Below are 15,968 nucleotides of genomic sequence, written 5' to 3'. Positions count from 1 at the left end.
TAGATAGCACAGTGCAATAAAGAAAAGCCCGAAGACCTTGAAGTGGGCGGCATTAATGGGGTTTTTTCTGGTCCTACCTACAGGTTATAGAGTTTGACGATGGGTCTGGCTCAGTTCTGAGGATCCAGCCGCTGAGAACCCCCAGGGATGAAGCTGTTTATGAATGCCATGCCTCCAACTCGGCGGGAGAGATCACTGCCTCCACCAGGCTAAGTGTGCTCAGAGGTGAGTGTAAAGTCACCTACAGGCTGCATGTTTTGGTCTAACTATAAAGCATCAAATCTCCAGTGGTGAAAATAACAAGCGAAATGATATAGAATTACTACCAGTGTCATACCAATATAATGAAAAATTAATCAATGTATCATTTGATATGAAGTCACTGTAGTGCAGTGATAGATTTAAGCGCTATATTATAACACCTGACCATCACCCTATAATTTATTATTGAGTTTTAAACTTAAAACTTCAAGATTAGGATCAAAACAAAGCAATATAGTGACACGGGGAGAACATGCAAACTCCTCAGAGACACCCCCCCAGTGTAAACTGGTACACCAACATGCCACCCTTAAAGTTAATGCTTTCTAAGTACTACAGTTTAACATCAGACCACCACCCTATTATTTATTATTGAGTTCTAAACTTAAAATTTCAAGATTAGAATCAAAACGAAGTAATAATTAATAGGGTGATGGTCTGATGGTAAATTGTACACTTACAAAGCAAAACCTGCAAGGGTGGCATGGTGGTGCACCAGTTTACACTGGGGGGGGGGGGGGGGGGGGGGGGCATCTCTGTGGAGTTTGCATGTTCTCCCCGTGTCACTATATTGCTTTGTTTTGTTCCTAATCTTGAAGTTTTAAGTTTAAAACTCAATAATGGTGGTGCAATAGTTTATACTGGGGGGGTTGCATGTTCTCCCCATCACTATATTCTTTCCACCATCCAAAAACATGAACTATTGAACTATTGGTCAGTGTAAATCGCCTGTAGGTGTGACTGGTTATTTGTCATCATACATCAGCCCTGTGACACATCCAGGGTGTACCTCGGCTTTGCTCACTGGTAGGGAAAGGCTCCAGCACCCTCAAGACCCTTGAGAGGACTAAACATTAGCACGGATGAAATCCATAAAAGACAAACAACTTTTACACATCAGAATACATATATACTTATGAGCCAAGGGTGGTATTTTTCTGCATATGTACTTGAAAGCCTTTTATGCAGAAGAACCGAGAAGATTATATTTCTCTAGATGTACATTTACAGTATTGGAAGTGTAATCCTGGGTCCACCCCAGTACATGTTGTGTTAGCCTCAGCGAGAGGCCATTAATGCAGATAGTGATGTTAGTGTTAGTGGAGTCCATTAGGAGAACATTATGCACCGGTAGTTTGAAGCTCAAGAGTGTCTTAGTGAGTGAAACTGCTCGAGTGTGGATAATCACATCGCCTGTCTTTACAGTACATGCTCATGGGGAAAGGACGTGCAGCCTATTGTTCTAGCATCTCATCTCTGTCTCTTTCTCTGAGGGATAATATACTGAGTCTACACTTTCACTCAACTCTCTTTTTGTCTCGACTGTCTGTGTTTTGTGTCTCCTGAAGTTTATGCACTGCTTTCTTTTGCTCTCAATCTTTCCATCTTTTTACATACTTCCCCACTTTTTCCCTCTCTCTTTCTCTCTCTCTCTCTCTCTCTCACTCTCTGTCTATTCATCTATCTATCTATCTATCTATCTATCTATCTATCTATCTATCTATCTATCTATCTATCTATCTATCTATCTATCTATCTATCTATCTTTCTCCACATGCTCTCAGGTCCAATACACAGTAACTGCTAAATTATTCATATCAGACCACTCTTTGCATCTTTTGTGCTGTTCCGCTCCATTCATCCAGAATTTTTCCTGTCTCACATGGTCGTCTTTGCACATGTGTATTTACGTGTGTGTGTGTGTGTGTGTGTGTGTGTGTGTGTGTGTGTATCATTTGTTTTTGTACATCTGTATGTGCACATGCTTGCGTCTCTTCTCCATCCATTTTTGATTTTGCTTCATCCCTTGATGGAAGCGTGTGTCCTCTTTTTTTCCAAAATCATGCATTTGTTCAGTCACCTGTCCACAAATAGACACACACACACACACATGCACAAATGTATCTTCAATCTAAGTCAGTCAGTCTTTATGTAGTGATTAGCCTCTTTCTACTCCTCTGAGGAGTCATTGTGTAATGGATGAATAAGAGGCCACCTGGGAGCAGCTAATAGCCCCTGATAGACTGTCTGTTCAAATGTCAGCTACACGGTGCACACGCGCACGTGCACATTCACACAATCCACACACACTCACGGTCTTGTCAGTCATGTCTCCTCGTCTCCCCTGGCTCTGTAAAGACACAGCTCCAGTGACTGACTGACTGTCTAACAGGAGGGATCCGGTGTTAAGGTCAGGCGGCTTAATTACTGAGGATTAGAACCAGTTTAATTGAAATCTTGGCTTCCAGTAAATGGCTGTGATTGGCAGTGGCTGAAATAATAATGAACTTGAGAGCAATTATGTGCCGTGGGGTCCAATGTACAGTCAGATACTGTATAATTCATGCTTCGCTAAAAATTAAGTGTGTGTTCTTTTTTATTATGCTGCATAGATTGTGGGTATGAGTGTCCTGATTCCTCAAAAAGGTGAAGTCAGTAATTACAGCTTTGGTCTCGATTGGCATACATTACAATAGGTTATGATGAGTAAACTCAATAATTGCTGAGATGTCAAAAATGCTATCACTTGTTATGTTTTGAAAGAAGCATATTTAAGTAAATTGATCAAATGTGCTGTTAAAAAAAGAAAAGTGAAGAAAGTATGCAAGACTGGGTAATTCAATTGCAGTTTAACTCTGTGTTTTTTTGTCTATAAAAAGGTTCACCGAACATTTGTTTTAAACCTGTTTGATTACCTGCTGAATTCGGATTTGCAGTATTATAAAACAATATACACTGGAAATGATTGCAATCTTAAATTATATTCCCTATTGAAAATATACTGTATGTATAACTCTACTGTTTCTGTCTACTGTAGAACAATAAGCATTTACATACTATATAGTACAATCAAACTAGGTGTGAATAACAGTACTTGACGCCAATAAAGGAAAATGTAGAGCATATCTTGTTCAATATGGTGCATAAACACTATACACCTTCACTTCTAAAAACATCAGATCAGATTTTCTCTAACACTGTCTTTTCGATAATGTAATGGGAAGCCCAAGAGGCACTAAGGACCATTGTACTGGATTGCAATATATTATACAGGTGTTCATTTTATTGCATCTCCTCACTGTGCTGTTTTTTTCATTGGCCTTGTCTCAGTGTAAATGACAGAAACAGGTTATATGCAGGTGCACATGTGCTGAACACAAGCCACTGCTGATACAGCAGTCAGCTAAAGCATTAGTTCCCATAAAGAGACCAGACTTGCAGATTTTCAGATTTACAGTTGACAAACTCAGTGTGGTGTTTGTGAATTTCATTTTGGGTCTTGTATAAAGAGGACAGTGTTCGCACAGCAGTTCCCATGATTGTGAGACCGAGTTTTTCTATGAGCTGTGAAATTATGTGGATTTCTCACAGTGGAAACGCTGAATTGGGAGTACATCCAAATGAAACAGTGCAAAGTGTGGAAGGCTCAGTCAACAAGAGAGTGTAGGGTTTCACATCTGCTCTTACCTCAAGGGGTTCTTAACTGTTCAGCAGCTCAGTCACACACACACACACACACAAAACTGGAGCAGCATTGTCCCAAACACACCCTGGTGTTGCTTACACCTGTCCATATGATGGATGATTGAGGGTGATTTATATGCATGTCTTGATATGTCTCCAAATGCATCGGTCCATTCAATCAGAACTCAAACCTCACACATTTAAAGCAAAATACTTGTGATTTTTTCACGTCAAGTTTCTGTCCACGTGTACATGTCCACATTTAAAATCTTTGTGTGCATGTGGTTGGTTGTAGAAAAGGGGTCAAAAGAGATGCGTGATCTCGGAGAGTAGAGTTCTAACTGCGTCCTCAATGTTCGGTGCAGTGTCCCACCCCAGGTAGATGAAATAGAATGCATTATTCCTGCCTACGAGGGGCTGGCTTTGAAGTAAGTGTTTGCATAATGAAGGCAGAGAGAATCAGGATTGTTATGCTGTATGGGTCCCTTGTGCTCTCCTTATCTTTCTGTCTGTTTTCCTCTTCTGCTTACTGTTTTTCTCTCTGCTTTTGTCTCACTCTTTTCTATTCCATTGTATTCTATTCTGGTCTATCCTTTCTTTTTTGCACTTTTGCCCTCTTTCACAACCCACCCACACAAACACACTCGCACACAAACACCTTCTCATCTTGTTCTCTTGGTTTATTATGTCCATGTTTCCATTTGTCGACGCTGTGATTGATTGAAACTCGAGCTGTTAAAAGGCCACACACGCACTTGCAAAGCTGGTGTCTCACGACCCGTCGGCTATGGTTCGATGGGCTAGTACCAGAATTAGCATCTCCTTGGCAAGGTTCAGCGCTAGGATTTCCCGTTAATGAGGCTTCGTGTGGTTGAGAGGGTCACAAGGGATTCTGGGTAAAATAAAAAAAAAATATTTAAAAAGACGGCTGAAATATTAAAATAGACTGCGTTGTAGATAAAGTGCAGCACAAACACAGGAACACACAGTCTGTACTCCTGTGTTTTTGTTTTATTTTTCTTCAACATGTCTATCTTTATCCACTTTAGTGTAGATAACTCATAATTCTGACATTTTACCATGTGGTTTTCAATGTGCAGCCTTGACCAAAGCGAAGAATTTACTTTCAAGAGATGATTTGCTACATACTTACTTGATTCTGAGAGTGAATAAGTCCTTTCAGTTCAGAAGTCTTTGATTTCCCTCCTCCTCCAACCAATGTCACCTATCTTTCCCTTACGTCACCCACCTAAGTTGAATGAAGTTGGCCCACTACCTTTGATTCTTTTTTTATCACAGTGGAATGACTCTTCATGTTTGATTTAAGTGCCTTGGATGTTTAAGAATTCTCATTTGATTGGGCGTCCCAAGGGGTGTAAGCCGTGGTGGATGTGTCTTTATTGGACTTGCGTATTCGATTCATGGCTTTAAGTGAGCGTTGTGTGCAAAAGACAGAGGTGGAAATCTACTGCTGAGTCCCAGAAGAAATGAGAGTATTTGATTTTCTATTGATTCTTGTACGAAGAGCGGTTGCCCAAAGCTTTAGCGAGGCAGTTTGTCAGGTGACATAAGATGTTACTTATTCTGTTTGACCTCACTATTGGATTTTTTTCAAAAGTCCTGCCTCTCGACTCAAAACTAATGTGAAACACATTTTGACTTTAAATCTAAATTTGACTCCAGAATGTGACCAGCCCATTTCCTTAACACCTTTCTATGTTGGTCTAGTCACACAGGGAAGGTCAAATCCTTCTGGATGTAAATTCAGGACTTGAGCTGTGCCTTTTTCTGTTTAAAATATTTTCTCTTTTATTGGCACAGAGCATCTTCTGTAGGTGTGTAAAGGCTTAATCTCACCGCTAATAGACTCAAATGAATGCCTTAAAAGCAGGCATTTTTAATTCAAGAAAGAGTGAATGAGAAGTGAAACTGAAACTTACTCACTTTCTTGCCAGAAGTTACATGAGAAAATGGATTCCAGAGAATAAATGTAATTTAAATATAAAGCTTCACCCAGCAGCATTAGATAATAAGCTTAGCTTTAAAAACAGTTGGAAAAAAATGTTCAGCTTGCTAGGTGTTTGTGAAATGTTAAGTTAACTGAGTGCTTCCATGAAACTGGTGCCTAAAAGCAGGACAGAGGGACTGCTGTTATGAAGCAAGTTTGGAAGCACTTTGGGTCTATTTTAAAAATAAATATTTACTGAGATAAAAGAGGAACTACTTTTCAGATATAACACATTTTTATTTGACGCGTGCAAACAAAAATCTGTATGTAATACAGACATCGGGTTTCTACAATGAACTCCTTCGTCTTTTTCTTTCAGGCTTTTTTCCCCAATACCCACACTATTACACAAGGAAAATCCACAGACAACTCAGTGATATTTGAGTTTTGCCCTAAAATTATGACTAGTCAGTACTCCAGCAGTGCATGGATGATTCTGCATGCAATGATTACCCCGACGTAACCAAGGGAAAAAGGACATGAAAATTACGCGCTACTATTTTGTTGAATATTTCTTTATTCTCTCACAGGTACATTTTGAGAATCGATGTAAATACGCAAGGCAGAGTGTTTCACAAAAATGACTGCTATTCCAAAATCATTTGTGATTTATTTGTGTTTAAATGGGCAGGTTCTGCACGTAATGCGAGTGGACACGATGGGTTACACATGAAACTTGGAATGAGACTGCTGATTTATGAACAACCTGCATGTCTGGATTAGAAAAACCACTAGGATCGTCAAATTTAACACAGTGTCTTTATTTATAGTGGTATAGAAGACCGTTTCAAGTGATATTTTCTAGATCAAATGCATTGACACCTAGGCAGTTTTTCCTGTCCCAATTTTGGTCCTATTTTTGGCCCCAATATTTTATTAAAAATTCATTAATTTTGGGATGGCTCAGAGCAAAGATATACTCCTTTTGTGTTTTTCTGAGGTCACCATTAGGCACATCGTGGGGGGAAATATGCCTAAATTTCTCTTTTATTATTGGGTCTAAAAAAGCTGACAAAGTGCCAAATACCAAAATAAACCCAGTTTCATGGAAATACCAAACTGGCAGTGGTGTGAAGCTCCATATTTCCTTTACAAGCAGGAGACTGGCATTGATTTATTTGTTATCTGTCTCTGAAGCTGTGTTTTTTAGCAGGTGGTTTCATGAGTCAAGTTCAATCAAAGAAGAGGAATCTGTGATCAGTTACGCTAACAGAAAAAAATGATGCACACAATATTAGACATGATGTGGGGATGTTACAGGTTTAGTTTAGTTTGAAAGCTGATAGGATATTTGGCGCTCAAAGACTGGTGTGAAATTCCCCTCAGGATGAAGATGAGCGTTGTTTAATCTTCAAGATATTATCCTGTTTTATCCAGTGTAGAAGCTAATTTCCACTAATCCTTATACAGTACATTTGGATTCCCGAGTGATACTGAATGTGCTGTTGTTGTTTTTTTTTTTTAATATACGTTTTTGTATTTTTCAGAGGACCAGCTGCCCTTGGGGTTCCCCACCATAGACATGGGACCCCAGCTAAAAGTGGTGGAGCGTTCTCGGACCGCCACCATGCTCTGTGCTGCTAGCGGCAACCCTGACCCAGAAATTACCTGGTTCAAAGATTTCCTGCCAGTCAACACGTCCAGTAACAATGGACGCATTAAACAGCTCCGCTCAGGTAACTACTGCATTTATCTCTCCATTCTTTCCTTTTCCTTTTAGTCCCAGCTTTTATCTCCCCCTTAAGTTTTCTGTTTTTTTTTGTTTTTTTTTCTATTTTACTTTTATCCCTCTCTTGGTATTCTCTCCCCGTTCGGTCTCTTCCCCCAACCCAATTTCTTACTTTTCTCTTCCAACAAACCTTCTGTTATTTTTGCCCCCGTTCACCCCTTTCTTATATTGCTGTTCCATACTCCTCCTGCCGTGGTTCCTGGCTGTGTTTCTCAGCTGCCCCTCTTTGCTGCCGCTGTGGTATTAGCTGACTGTGTATGATTGCCAACCCTTCTAAACTTTTCAAAGCCTTTTAGAGTGAACTCAGCGCCTCCCAACTTTCTCTGCCTTCCTCCAAACTCTCAGAGGTCTTCCCATGCATATCACCATCACGAAGGCTTTAATTTTTCACGCAGTAAAAACATAATAAAATATTTGTGCCAACTCACATCAGGGCGCTACATGTCTCAGTATGTTTTAAACAAAAATTTCAACTGACAGAATTTGCAAGGTAAATCTAGGTGATGGTGGCATGTGTTATGGGAATGGTCTCCCAAAGATAGCTCACTGCTGTGACTGATCAACAACCTTTTTATCTTATTGTACATGGATTTAAAGACTTGTTTTGTGTGGGTGTGAAATTGACACATAGCCATTTTATCCATGTATTGTCTGATCATAGATGGACAAAGATGCACAGATACATATTCTGCTCCTTTAAAGCCACTCGGTCTATTTCATCTGCTTTTCTAAAGCCACAGTAGTGTGTAAAATCCCAACTTGTTTGAGATAAACCCCTCCCTTGTGAATCCTTATGCTTCAGGGTCCAATTCTGGACCCTAAACCTTTCTCTGTGATTGGACAGCCAATTCTCTTGCTTTTTTTACTGATAAAAAATGTCTTTGCTTCTGTCCCTGTTTTTTTTTTTTTTTTTTTAATTCTCCAGCTCAACCCTCAATGCCCTGCTCAGACTCCCTCTTTGAGTTTTATTTTACAAAATCATAAAAAGTATTGCAAGAATTTTGACTATTACAGCTTAATGTAATGGATATTTTGGATGTGCTAGTCTGTTTTTTAATGATTATAAAATTGTTGACTTTTAAGATTCTTTTAAGCGTAAAGATAAACACTATCCTTGACTTTTGGCATTCCAGTGTTTTTCATTAAGTCACCTCGTCTATGTAACCAATGGTCCGAATGTAATGCCATGTCTGTGCTGTTTCTTTTCTCTCTGTATCTTTTTAACCACAGAGTCCTTTGGTAAGTGCTTCTGTTCCGAGGCCCACACCCTCACTGTCCACTTTTCTATTCACTAATCTTGCTACTGCTGCTGCTACTGCTCACCTTTACAATGTTGAGGCGTTATTAAAATGCATGGCATGCATTTTACTAACAGTCACACACATAGATAATACGAAGCTCAGATGCAAACACAGATCCACGGAAAGCATACAGGACGCTGACAACAAGTCTGCAGACACCCATTCATTGTTTTTGTTAATGCAACATACAGTAGATGCTACAAGCAACACATATAAACACACTTGGACATGCAGAAACACGATCAGACATTCACACATATCTTTGTGGTTCTAGAGGTAGCCTCACCTTCACCTGTGCACCTGCAGCCTTTCCACACCCAAAGAATTACAATAACTCTCTCCTCACACTCACCTATTTACTTTCCCTCTCCTTCACTGATTCAGCTGTTCTTTCCCTCACTCACTCACTCACTCACTCACTCACTCACTTACTCACTCACTCATTCACTCACTCACTCTGTCATTCACTCACCCACTTACTCTCCCTGCTCTGCTGTATAGAGTTACCAGTCAATAGGCCATCAGCTCTAGATGGCTGTTAGGTATGCCTCCACTGGAGCCATGGTATGGAAATCAATGGCTACCAGGTTTCAGACTAGAGTTGCCAGTAGTGTTCAGTATGTATCTAACCTGTGTACTACTGCAAGGAAGTACTGGACCTGTCATGGACATGTGTTTTGTTTTGGTTTTTTTGTTGTTTATTGTTTTTTTTTTTTACATGAGTATTAGCAAGACAGGACAGTTAAACTTAAAATCCACCCTACAGTACTTACACTTCTGCAACTAGTGGCTAAAAAGTTAATATTCATTTACAGAGACAATATAGATTAAACACTAATGTAGGATATTTCTGAGAACTTATTGGCTGTGACCCCTGCAAGAAAACATCTATAGCTACTATTTTACCTGATAATTATTAAAATCACCTTGGAACAACTAGTGCACTGGCATTTGCTTTTTCATGTTTCCTCTCAAAACAGGAATTCTTGTCTGATAAACACCAGTCTGTAATATATGCACCTCTGTGCCAACTCTGATCTAGTTCACAGGTCACCTACAATTGGACATAAAATTCAAGAAAGTAACGTACTGATTGATTCATCCATGTTTAGTGTTTTCCGGGGAATTACAAACTCAAAATACAAATATGAATAAGAATACAAAAACAGATGACATGTAGCACAAGAGAATATATAAAAAAATTTAAGCATTAAATTTGGCTAATGGAGACTGACTTTTTTCACTCAATTTCATCCTGGTTCTCCTATTTTTTTTGCATTGTATTAAAGTTTAACATTTTCTCTCTACACAGACATCTCTCAGTTTGTTGTACCTCAGTTAAGTCTATAAACACACTTGCTCTTTCTTCCTGAGCAGCTCAAACATCAATTTGACATTTACTGCTGATGCTTTAGATCGTTTATATTCCACCGGTAATCTGGGAGATTTGGAAGAAATGCTCAAATCAAAAAATCAATACAAATATGATGTTTTACGCTGTCCATGCCTGTCTCTTTGAACAGTGTTAAAGTATTTGAGGGTGGATTTTTCCTATCGATACACGTGTATATACAGTAATCTATAATCTAATATGTTTTTTTTAAGTATTTTCTGGACAATATAGTACTATAATATAACACTAGATTAGACCCTAATTTGATTCATGTGGAGACATGAGCAGGTTAAATCAGTTAAGTGTACTTAGAGACCACCAGCCCCTCTCTTAGAGACAATAGCAGTGTAGACACTACAGCCACATCTGTCCCTGCTGCCAGTCAGTAAAGTCAAATCAATAACTTATCTCCTTATAGCTCTGTGACTCCATCTATCTAGTATCCCTCCTTCTCCTCGCAGGCTTACTCTGTCTTTATTTATTCTGTCTTTTGATTTTTTTGTCTCTCACTCTCTAAATCGATCTATATTTTAAGTCTTTTCTCTCCAAATACCCCCCTCCCCCTTCCTGCCCCACTCCCTTCTTTCAGTATCCCTCCCTCCCTGATCCCCTTCCCCTTCTGTGGTACTAACAATTTCTTCTTCTTCTCCTTCTCTAATCTCGTGCATTCATTGCTCACTCAGGTGGCACGCCCATACGAGGTAAGACTGCTGGGAGGACCAACATGACACAGCGGCCTGATTCCATTCCAACTCCTGGTTCCTGCTTATCTCAAAGATCTGAAAGCAGCTCCAGGAGGGTTAATCAATATGGCTTTAAGTCCCAGACTCACAGTAGCCACAGACTGAGACTAAGCCATACTGGCGATACTCATCCAGCTGCTTTAGATCTGCAGCAGGCACAAGAGCTGGAATAGGAATTAAGCAAGCAATTCATTACACTTTGACTTTCACCTCCCCTCTTTTCGTCTCTATCCTCTCTTCATCTCCTCATTTTTTCATCTCAGCCTTTACTCTGTAATACAGAAATATATTGCTTCCTTCCACACCATATTGTGATCTATTTTTTGTGTTCCATCAGTTAAACATCATTTAGCTTTTTACATCTAACTTTGTTTTCAATCTAAAGAAGCATGATGTGTTTACTTGTTTTCTCTTTGTGTTTTTCTCTTTTTGTTGCTTAGTTTGAGGTAACAAATCACTTGCTTTTGCCTCAGTTTGTTTGCTTTTTCAATTTTTTTGTGACCTGATTTTCTTTCGTCTTTTGCTTTTTTTTTTTTTTTTTTTTTTTTTTTTTTGGGTCTTAACCTAAGCTTGACCCCACCTCTCCTTCTACCTTGTCTATATTTGCCCAATCAAACGTCCCAGTTTTGTTTTCCCTCCCAGCTGTTATTCGCTCAGCCTGAAAAGTCCAGATGGCGAAGACTCAGACACACTTGCAGACATTAATGTCCTCACACACCCACAAGTGCACAAACACACACACACAGATATACATGTACATACATGTGCAGACACACATTTCTTCATGTTTTTTACCATTATTTTCTCTTTTCTCTCTCATTATTGATAAAAAGCCCCAAACAACCACTTTTTTGATAAAGTTTTTATGGGCGCTTTTTTGCCTTTACCACCCCATCTTTTAAGAACCTCTGACTTTTTTGACAGTTTTTCTATTTTCAGGGAGCGAGAAAACATCGGTCCCTTCCCCAGGCTTTGCGTATGTCGTTCTTTTTTTTTAATCTGTTGACCTCAATGGAGGTCGGTTGATGTCTTTACCTCCTTTTATTGGGTGTGTTTTTTAAATGACATCACACTCCTGATCCCAGTGGTGGATCTGAAATGGATGTAAATATCTTACTGCCATGGCAATAGCATTGTCACGTTTTACTCCTCAAAAGTGAACATGATTTGCTCCCTAATATAACTTCATCTTAATTTTCAGCAAAAGAGTTTTCAAAATATTGTACTGTAACAGGATTTCTCAACATTTTGGTTGCGTGGTTTATTTGTTTGTTGCCTTGCATGAAGAACACGCTCCGTTTTTGAGGCCTTGAATGTGTTTTTTTGGTTTTTGTTTTTTTTTTTTTTTTTTTTTTTTTTTAATTTCCATTTCTAAATCAGGAAGCTGACCCTTGTTTTGGGCAGATTTTTACTGACAGTGATGGAAACTTGGTTATATCTTCCTGTGGATTTGGATCCCTTTTAGCCCTGTTTTCCTCATATAGATTCAGCTTGTTTTGCTGAAAATGTCTCAGTTGATCCATTTACTTTTTATGCAAATCTTACCATATTAATGTTGATGTGTTATGTACTGTGCACAATTATCTGATGTATTCCATTTTTGTGTGATCGCTCTCTCTTCTATCTTTCTATGCAACCCTCTCTCCTCCTCTCTCTGTATATCTTTCTCCTTTCTCCTCCTCTCCATCCCTCCATTCATCCAGGTGCCCTCCAGATAGAGATGAGTGAGGAGTCAGACCAGGGGAAGTATGAGTGTGTTGCCACCAACAGCGATGGGACACGCTACTCCACCCCAGCTAACCTCTATGTGAGAGGTAAAAGAAAAAAATAAATAAATAAAAACAGCCTCTGAGAAACAATTAGAGTACTCAGATTTACAGATCACACTTGTAATGGATGTAGTTACAGTCATCTATTTTTAAAGCATTTTTTGCATGTAGTGCACTTCTGTTATGGATGTTCGCTGTCGTTAAATGATACTCTTAAATGTGCTATGTGATTTAAATCTTTGCTTTTGAACCTGATATATCTGACCATAAAGCAGTATTGTTCTAACATGAGAGCTCCTTTACATCAAGTTGAGGCCGGGTTGAATGTTCACTCAGGCTATTAATCTCTCTGCTCTCCCTTCTTAGCCTTTAGACCTCAGAGACAAAACCAAATCATTGTCTGGTTAAGACTTGTGTTACTCTCTGAATCTGACAGGCATCTCACCTCCTCAGGCACTGTCTCCCTCCCCAGTCCTTCAGTACACACATACACACCAAATGTCTGAATCTTGGACACATTTTTATTCCTCAGGCCTTTTGCTCTGTTGTCCCCCCCCCCCCCCAAAAAAAAAAAAAAAAAAAAAAATGCTTTAAACAGCATAGCACGCTTTTCTGACTGCAACATGGCTCCTGGGGGTACAAAGCAAAGCACACACAAATAGACGCCCTCTCGTAAAACACACACACAATCTATTTCACATTCAAAGTACATGCATGCACATACATGCACAGACGCACATAGACACATATGAACATCACCGAGTCAGTGATGTGCGGCTAACAGCGCCTCAGTGCTCAGTGAGTGTTTGACAGGGAGTCTATGGAGACGGCTGACCACGCAGACCCCCTTTAACGGGAACACAACAGCCAGCTATGCTTTCTGTTTTAGCTCTCGCTCTTCTTTCCTCATCTTTCTCTCTAGCTTTCCCTCTACCACATTCCTTTGTCTAACTTGTTTTCTCTCCCTGTCCCCTGTTTCTCCTCTGATATTTTCCATTTTCCTCTTTTTTTTTCTCTCCTCCTCCTCCCACTGTGCTCTGTCTTACCTCCCTCTGCAGAGCTACGAGAAGGTTGGTACAGTAATGACTGTGTGGCTCTCTCCTGAGTATTTCCTTTCTTCCATTAAACTGCCATTTGTGTTTGTGTGTCTATGCTGTTTTATGTGCAATACTGATGTTTTAAACCTGTCTGTACAGTTTACCCCTTTGAGATATACTGTACCCTGCATTCCTCTTTTGCTTTTGTTTTTTTTTTTTTTTTTTCTGAGTGCATGTGTGTTTGCCGTGAGTATCTTTTGTGATTCAGTTCATGAAATATTTAATGGACCACACCTAAAAACACCATGAATAAAACATTTTGATATCACATGGACCCTAGTGCTGATGTTCCAGACTGTCTGAATGTTTGTGGTGTTATCTGAATGCTTCAAGACTTCATCTCAGTGAATATGGCACAAAAAAAACATCATCCCCCAGTGTATAGACCCTGATTTTATTCACTGTGTCATTCTTACTGATGCTAACACTCATGAGATTCTTTCCTCTCCTGCCTTCTTCCTGTCATCGCTGTCTGGTTCAGTGCGACGTGTCCCCCCTCGCTTCTCCATCCCACCAGCGGACAGCGAGATCATGCCAGGGGGGAACGTTAACATCACCTGCGTCGCAGTGGGCTCCCCTATGCCATACGTGAAGTGGATGCTGGGAGCAGAGGACCTGACACCCGAGGACGACATGCCGATCGGCCGCAATGTCCTGGAACTGACTGATGTACGACAGTCCAACAATTACACATGTGTCGCCATGTCGACACTGGGTGTGATTGAGGCTGTGGCACAGATTATTGTGAAAGGTACGATTATCAACATGTAAATGAAGTATTTGTTGGTGAGAAGGGAGAAAGAGCCTCTGTGCAAGATGGGTTGTTGAGGTTTAACCTTGCTTCCAATAATACTTTTTCCTTTTAGTCAAAAGCAGAGTACTTTTTTAACAAATGAAAGAATAATTCTACTTCTTTAATGCAATGAAAAGAAAAGGTCTGTCACAAAATAAATATAAAGTTGCTCTAGTTAGTAGAGAAACACCCTGTGACTGACTGCTTTGTATTTCAAAGAAAAATATAAATGAATAAAATACCTTAAACTGACAAAAGGAACTGCCTTCAGAAGAAGAAAATACATTGATAGTGTCTGTTAAAAGAAAGAAACATCTTTCCAGGACAGGATTTTCATGTTGCTACTACATTAAAAAAAAATTCAGATTTAAAATTTTTCCAGATTTTTCTTACCACTGTTGACGGTGGTGTATTTCAGGGCAGTGTTATTGAATAGACTCACCATTTAATTCACTAATCTTAGACTCTTCCTTTTTATTATTTACATCATTATACAGTAGAGGGACAATTGGTACATGAGCTCTCTCTCTCTCTTTCTCTCTCTCCCTTTCAGCCCTACCGAAGGCTCCTGGCACACCTGTGGTGACTGAAAGAACTGCAACCAGTATTACTCTTACCTGGGATTCTGGCAACCCTGAGCCTGTCTCCTACTATATTATTCAGGTGTGAAACAGATTAACACCAACCCAAACAATAATCATGTAGGCTCACAGTTTTCTAAAACACAGACGGTGAAAGCTGCACTGGGAAAGATTTCCGAGGATGCATAAACCCTTATTAAAAGCTCAAATTCCTCCAAAGTGCTGTCTGTTCTGAAGTCTCCAAAATGCTTAAATGCAATTCAGTGCTTTGCATGTTCTCTTTGCCCAAAGCAATAATGAAATGAAATATAGAAATGAAACAGAACCTGCTTTAACAGCAATGAATGAATACTCTATTCACAGAAACCAGGATACCTGTTTTGCATATCTTTTATTTTATTTTGTATATAAATCTTTGTCACAGAGCAACAGCATGGTGTTTAAATTTCACTGGCATCTCACGGTTTCTGTTTACTGATGTATATAAATAGAGTTTTAAAGCACAAAGGTAGATAATGCAGCATTAAATCAGTATGTTTTTTCTCCCTTGATATGTTTTCTCAACTCAGCACCGTGCCAAAGGCTCCGAGGACCCCTATAAAGAGATTGATGGTATCGCCACAACTCGCTACAGTGTGGGTGGACTCAGCCCATACTCCCACTACGACTTTCGGGTGGCAGCCGTTAACACTATTGGGCAGGGTCCCTCAAGTGAGGTGGTAGAGGCTCGCACAGCTGAGCAGGCCCCCTCCTCACCTCCTCGACAGGTCAGGACGCTGATGTTGGATTAATAAAATGTCAGTTTTGGTGTGATTTTGACTTAAAATT

At 39.7% G+C, this 15,968-nt stretch overlaps 1 protein-coding gene across 14 annotated transcripts in view; it reads left to right on the top strand.

Annotated features, from left to right (window-relative positions):
• ptprdb (protein tyrosine phosphatase receptor type Db) overlaps positions 1 to 15,968 on the top strand; it is a 187,548-nt gene that overhangs the window by 123,845 nt on the left and 47,735 nt on the right. For 7 of the 14 annotated variants that reach the window (XM_030147126.1, XM_030147108.1, XM_030147092.1 and 4 more), the window contains 9 exons: positions 84 to 225; positions 7,222 to 7,410; positions 8,694 to 8,702; positions 10,841 to 10,858; positions 12,604 to 12,714; positions 13,728 to 13,739; positions 14,248 to 14,517; positions 15,113 to 15,222; positions 15,710 to 15,907. In XM_030147126.1, the coding sequence (XP_030002986.1) occupies positions 84 to 225; positions 7,222 to 7,410; positions 8,694 to 8,702; positions 10,841 to 10,858; positions 12,604 to 12,714; positions 13,728 to 13,739; positions 14,248 to 14,517; positions 15,113 to 15,222; positions 15,710 to 15,907 (1,059 nt within the window). The remainder of the gene's footprint in view (positions 1 to 83; positions 226 to 7,221; positions 7,411 to 8,693; positions 8,703 to 10,840; positions 10,859 to 12,603; positions 12,715 to 13,727; positions 13,740 to 14,247; positions 14,518 to 15,112; positions 15,223 to 15,709; positions 15,908 to 15,968) is intronic. The other 7 variants (XM_030147117.1, XM_030147088.1, XM_030147143.1 and 4 more) reach the window with 3 other exon arrangements.

The sequence above is a fragment of the Sphaeramia orbicularis genome, chromosome 1 (assembly GCF_902148855.1).
Source record: "Sphaeramia orbicularis chromosome 1, fSphaOr1.1, whole genome shotgun sequence".
In the NCBI taxonomy this organism is placed as follows: domain Eukaryota; kingdom Metazoa; phylum Chordata; class Actinopteri; order Kurtiformes; family Apogonidae; genus Sphaeramia; species Sphaeramia orbicularis.
Note: the sequence above shows the minus strand (reverse complement) of the source record. Positions and strands in the feature narration are given on the sequence as shown.